Source organism: Sebastes fasciatus, chromosome 6 (genome assembly GCF_043250625.1).
Source record: "Sebastes fasciatus isolate fSebFas1 chromosome 6, fSebFas1.pri, whole genome shotgun sequence".
Taxonomy (NCBI): domain Eukaryota; kingdom Metazoa; phylum Chordata; class Actinopteri; order Perciformes; family Sebastidae; genus Sebastes; species Sebastes fasciatus.
Window position 1 is genome coordinate 36963012 of NC_133800.1, and position 6616 is coordinate 36969627.

At 40.6% G+C, this 6616-nt stretch overlaps 1 protein-coding gene across 3 annotated transcripts in view; it reads left to right on the top strand.

Moving 5' to 3' along the window:
- LOC141770022 (L-rhamnose-binding lectin CSL1-like) overlaps nt 1-4833 on the top strand; it is a 31471-nt gene extending 26638 nt beyond the window's left edge. For all 3 annotated transcript variants that reach the window (XM_074639611.1, XM_074639609.1, XM_074639610.1), the window contains 5 exons: nt 891-926; nt 1167-1217; nt 2184-2325; nt 2442-2596; nt 4572-4833. In XM_074639611.1, coding sequence (XP_074495712.1) covers nt 891-926; nt 1167-1217; nt 2184-2325; nt 2442-2596; nt 4572-4600 — 413 coding nt within the window. In that variant the 3' untranslated portion in view covers nt 4601-4833. The remainder of the gene's footprint in view (nt 1-890; nt 927-1166; nt 1218-2183; nt 2326-2441; nt 2597-4571) is intronic.
- The last annotated feature ends 1783 nt before the right edge of the window (nt 4834-6616 follow it).

The window sequence follows — 6616 nt, forward strand, 5'->3', positions numbered from 1 at the left end:
TGTCTCATGGTCTCTCGTGTGTCTCATGGTCTCTCGTGTGTCTCATGGTCTCTCGTGTGTCTCATGGTCTCTCGTGTGTCTCATGGTCTCTCGTGTGTCTCCTGGTCTCTCGTGTGTCTCCTGGTCTCTCGTGTGTCTCATGGTCTCTCGTGTGTCTCCACTGTTCAGACTCAGACTCCAACACAAACTCCAGTGAAGCACCAAAACCTCTTGGTTGTATCTAGTGAAGCTGTTAAACAGTGTTGGCCGCGGTCGGAGGACGCGGGGGAGACCGTAGCTTTGGTCTCCAGGACCGGAGTCTCTGCTGTACTCTGCTCCTCTGCTCCTCTGCCTGCCTTCACTCACACACCACGCTCCTTCTCTCTCTCTCTCTCTCCACCTCTCACGTGCATGCTGCTCACTCCACACTGCAGAAGAGTTAGTTTAGCTCTGAGAATATCTAGTGAATGTTCAGTGGACGTTTGTGCAGAAATAACTGCTGCAGCTCCTCCAGACCAACAGAGGTTTCCCATGTCTTGTGAAGTGACGGGGCTCCGCAGAGAGAAACGTTATCGTCTCCCCCGTTCCCTCCGGCCGCGGTCGGGAGGCTGAGGCGGGAAAAGCCAACACTAGGATCAGCATTGATTCATGGAGAGACCTTGGTCTGGTCAGCTAACATTACTGCCAAGCAGCTGAGATATAGAGTGATATTGTGCTTTTAGCTGACGTGTGTCTCCTCACTGTGTTGAGCGATGCTCATTCATGTCTATGCAGAGCGAGCACAAGCGCCAGCAACAGGACACTGACTTTAGTTGACTTAACGGACACAGGTGAAGCTGTTAACAACACATTTAGGATTCTTACTAACAGTTCTTTTAAATGTTGTAACTCAGATGAACTTGTGTTTTCAGTGCTGGCTGCTGCTTGGTATTTCACTCGTGCTGCTGGTGAGTTTATAATGAAACTGGTCGTCTCTGTTCGCTCTGCTGTGAGCCACAACAAAATATAGAATTTACAGTTATGATCACGTTTACAGCATTTATAAGAAAATGTATTAAATGAATGAGCCTAAATTTGATTGAATAATGTTCTTCCAGTGCACAACACTCAAAGAAACACTGACTAGTAATGATGATGATGATGATGATGATGATGATGATGATGATGATGTGTGTGTGTTCTGACAGAGGGAGAGGTCATCTACGCCTGCCTCAATGAAACCGCTCAGATATCATGTGGTAAGAAAACATTCATCTTTATCTCCTTATGGCAGGGGTCAGAGGTCAGGAGTCAGAGGTCAGGGGTCAAAGATCAGGGGTCAGCAACCTGCGTCTCTTCAGCTCCTCTCCAGTGGCTCCCTGTGGATTTATAAAAATGGAAATGAATAACTGTTTTTTGTTTACATTTTAATTTTTATTTCTCATTGTTGTAGGTCTATGGTACGACGGTACGACGGTACGACGGAGTATTAGGGCCACATTGAGGGAAAAAAATAAATCTGAGATTTAGAGAATAAAGTCATAATATTATAAAGTAGTAATTTTACGTGTTATTTTATTTTTCTCTCGTCAAGTTATGACTTTATTCTCGTAATATTCAGACTTTTTTTCTCGTAATATTCTGACTTTATTCTGTAAATCTCAGATGTGTTTTCCCTCAATGTGGCCCTAATACTTCGTAGTACATTGTCTCTTTAGCCCTCACTGCATTAAACTAATATACTATATACTGAGACTATAAACTGAGTTACCTTCATCACAATGATTAAATGTTTTGCGGCTCCAGACAGATTTAGTTTTTGTCTAAAATGTCTGTTTTGATAGTAAAGGTCGCTGAGCCCTGTCTTCTGGGGACGGTTCATTTCAACACTTTATTGTTACTTTGAATTATTATCGATTGCAATTTGTTTTTACATTTAACAAACAAAATATGAAATGCTGATCCGGGAGCTTCAGGAGAGCTGGGAGGTGGATGTTGTTCCCTTTAGACCAGCCGTTCACAAAGACGGGGTCAGGAGGACACAACGTTAGCTCGAGTAATACAGTCATACATTAACGTTCTAGCAGCATCAGACTGTCGTCTCCAACTCAACCTCTCTGGGACTGATATGATCAGGAGAGCGACTCGATGTGTTTCCCAGTTTGGGACAAAAAGTTTACAAATGAAATGTGGTGTTGATTTTGTGACTCCTCCTCTTCCTGCAGACGTCGGCGCGAAGATAAAGCTGGATCACATCCTGTACAAGGTCGGCGTGGGGACGAGGTGCGGCGAGGGAAAACGCTACCCAGACGACGGACCAGACAACTACTGCTCCTTCCCCTACGCTGAGATGGTGGTGGAGGACCTGTAAGAACAACTCCTCATCTCTGTACATCAAGTAGAGATCATTTTATCCTCTAGATGGCAGAAGGACTCCACCATGAGCTGACAGGAAATACTCACATCTGTCTGTCTGTCTCCAGCTGTGCCAACAAGAGGTCCTGTGAGGTCCCCGTCACTGAGCCGGTGTTTGGTGAATATCCCTGTAAGGAGCAGACCAGGTACCTGGAGGTGTCCTACACCTGCGCCACACCACCACCTCCTCCACCTCCACCTCCACCTCCAACCAAACCTGACTGTACGTACACACCTACTCTATACTCCCATTGATACATGATACATTCCCTTGACCTCTAACCTCTAACCTCTAACCTTAAACTAAACACTTAAAGCTGCCGTTAGTGACGTTTATAAATGAAATGGAGGCGGACCGTTGTGGTTCAGAGGGAGCTGAGCTGGAAGGCAAAGCTCTTGATTTACCGGTGCATCTACGTTCCGACCCTCACCTCTGGTCATGAGCTTTGGGTAGTGACAGAAAGAATGAGGTCGCGGATACAAGCGGCCGAAATGAGCTTCCTCCATAGGGTGTCTGGGCTCAGCCTTAGAGAGAGGATGAGGAGCTCAGACATCCAGAGGGAGCTCGGAGTAGAGGTGGTTCGGGCATCTGATTGAACTAGGGATGCTAATTTTGAGAAATTTTCTTAACTGATAACCGACCCTCGTTAACCGATTATTAACTGTTAACCGACAGCGGTGTACCAGCTGCAGGAGCACAACAGACAACTGAGTCTCTAGTTCACCGTCCGGGAGCGTTAACTTAGCAGCTACGATGCTGCGTGTAGTGTCGCGGACATGCAGCCACTTTCCCAGTAAAAGTCTCTACCTCACATTTAGTTTAGTTTAGCAGGTTGTCAGCTGTGTGTCTGCCCGGCGGAACTTTAGCGAGTGTCCAACAAACAGTGTGTGTGTTTGTGCTACGTTAGCATCTCTAGCATTGCCGGAGGCTTCTTGCTCGCCGCCGCCACACGTAGGCTGTGTAACTTTAGTGAGTTTCCAACAGACCGTGTGTGTGTGTGTGTGTGTGTGTGTGTGTTGGCGGTGAGTGTGAGGTTGTTGGTGGCGTTCTAGCTGTGATCGTAGGTGTAGCAGTGTGTGTTCAGTTTATTTGTCGATGAATAAATGCTATAAAACCACAACTCCTCCGCTCCGCTCAAGCGAGCCGGAGAGACCGGAGTCGACTTCCTGTATCCTGATCTTCCCGTAACCGATGGCGTTAATCGGTTAAAATACTTAATGTCTTATAAAAGGTTAATTATTAACATTCCTAGATTGGACGCCTCCCTTTGGAGGTTTTCTGTTCACATCCAGCTGGTAAGAGGCCCTGGGGCAGACCCAGAACATGCTGGAGAGATTACATATCTGGTCTGGTCTGGTCTGGCCTCGGGGTCCCCCAGGAAGAGCTGGAAAACGTTGCTGGAGAGGGACGTCTGGAATTCTCTGCTAAACCTGCCGCCCCCGAGACCCGGATAAGAGGAAGATGATGGATGGATGGATGTTTAGCTGTAAAATGAGAAAGTGTTCTCCGGCCGCTGGGCGGTGTTTGGTTTGGTGCTTGGTCACAAACTATCTCACTTTACATCTAAACAGTTCACTCGGAGGGGGGCCGCCTCTAAAAACACGTGGAAAACGCCAGAAGTGCCGCTTTCATCCTTTCATCCAAGGTGCTTTGGAGGTTGCGCTCCTGTCATTCCTGCCGTTACTAAGCAACCAAAACCTACACGCTGCGATGACGATGATGATGATGATGATGATGATGATGACGATGATGATGATGATGATGATGATGATGACGATGATGATGATGATGATGATGATGACGATGATGATGATGATGATGATGATGATGACGATGATGATGATGATGATGATGATGATGACGATGATGATGATGATGATGATGATGATGACGATGATGATGATGATGATGATGATGATGTGGTAATTAAGCAGTAAAAGCCAGAAAGATAAATGGATTTCCAGCACCGTAAATCCTTTCCTTCCTCTTTCCAATCAAGGAGGGTGAAAACAGGAGAGGTCACGTATCATCAAGGCGTCATATCTTCGGGGTACAACTCCCAGCCTCTTTCAATAAATTAAAAATCAAAAATCAAATCATTTACATGCGCTGTGTTCGACTAGTTTTTCCTGTCTGTGTTCATTTCTCCTCAAAGTGAAGCTCCTGACTCTCATCACTGCTCCTGTTTCCTCTGCAGGCGTAGACAAACCAGCCGATGAAGAATGACGCTTCTAAACCTTTACTGGACAGAAAACAGCGTGAAGACGCATCACCTCATCTCTAACATCTCAGTAACAACCTCATGCTGTCGTGTTCTTTACTGTCTGACGAACCAGAAACAATCTGATATTTTACATCTTAAAATACAAGTCTGGATTCATGTATCTAAAATGTGTAAAACCTATCTGAGCTTAATTATTCCAGAAGGATTATAAATCAATAAAATCATTGTTTTCCTCCCACGTTGTGCGTTTTGTGAAATAACTTCATCACCTTCAGCTGATAAAACCGCCTCACCTCAAGGTCAGCAGCTGCTCTGATGTAGCGTCTATCACTTCACACGCTCTCTGTGGTGAAGAGTGTGAATGTTGAAATGTCTTTATTTGTGTCTGAACTTGTTTATAATCTAAGTTTTATATTCTGACAACAGATGAAAATGTTTATCATCAGTCTGACATTCACTGATCTGGAGGTCAGAGGTCAAGGGACCCCTTTGAAAATGGACATGTCAACCCACAAAAAGTTATAATATTTCCTAGACTGAGGCTCAGGTTTTCTCCTCTGAGTGGCGCTGCTGGTCCGTTCAACAGGTTCATTAATACTGTCACTGTTGTCCAAAAGACACATTAGACTGAATAACAAAAAGTACATTTTAAATATATTTTAAACATGTTATTAAATTATTTAACATTTTAATAATAATATAAAAAGGAAGTAAAACTATTAAGACACATTTAATGACCATTAATACCTTTTAGTTTCTGCATTTAGTTTACCTGCAGATCTTATTATTAATCTCTTTATATGTTGAGTTTTTATGTTCTTGACTTTAGAAACAGCAGTTTGTTAGTAGCTGTTCCGGGGCTTTCGATCATTTCACATCTTCCTCAGTTTATTATATTATTTACTTTATATTTTGTATTTTAAATGCATCAGTGAAGTAATCAGTCATAATGAGTTGAAACATGAATCTTTATTCCAGTTCTTTTATTTTATTATACAAGTCATGTTTGTAAACTACGGTTGAATCAATAACTCCGTTACTCGATTAGTCGATTTAAGTATTAATGAATTTATCTGAGGCTATTTTAATACTTTTCAAGAGAAAATTACAAATATTTCCAGCTTGAAATGTGTTAGTTTTCTGTGTTTTATATCATGGTAGAAGACTGAATATCTTCTGTTGGTCGGACAAAATAAGTAAAAACATGTTGCAACAGTGATTCAAAAACAAATAATATAATATATATTATTCTGAAATGGGCCGTTCTGCATAATGAGTGGTACTTCTGTTTATACTACTATACTTTTACTAAACTAAAAAATGTAATGCAGGAATTTAACTTGAGTATTTCTACTCAGTATCTCAATATATTGTATTCAGTATCTTTATATTGTATTTAGTATCTTTATATTGTATTCAGTATCTTTATATTGTATTTAGTATCTTTATATTGTATTTAGTATCTTTATATTGTATTTAGTATCTTTATATTGTATTCAGTATCTCAATATTTAGTATTCAGTATCTTTATATTGTATTTAGTATCTTTATATTGTATTTAGTATCTTTATATTGTATTCAGTATCTTTATATTGTATTCAGTATCTTTATATTGTATTTAGTATCTTTATATTGTATTCAGTATCTTTATATTGTATTTAGTATCTTTATATTGTATTTAGTATCTCAATATTTAGTATTCAGTATCTTTATATTGTATTTAGTATCTTTATATTGTATTTAGTATCTTTATATTGTATTTAGTATCTTTATATTGTATTTAGTATCTTTATATTGTATTTAGTATCTTTATATTGTATTTAGTATCTTTATATTGTATTCAGTATCTTTATATTGTATTCAGTATCTTTATATTGTATTTAGTATCTTTATATTGTATTCAGTATCTTTATATTGTATTCAGTATCTTTATATTGTATTCAGTATCTTTATATTGTATTCAGTATCTTTATATTGTTTACTCATGTACTCAAGTTATTTATAACATGTTGAACTCT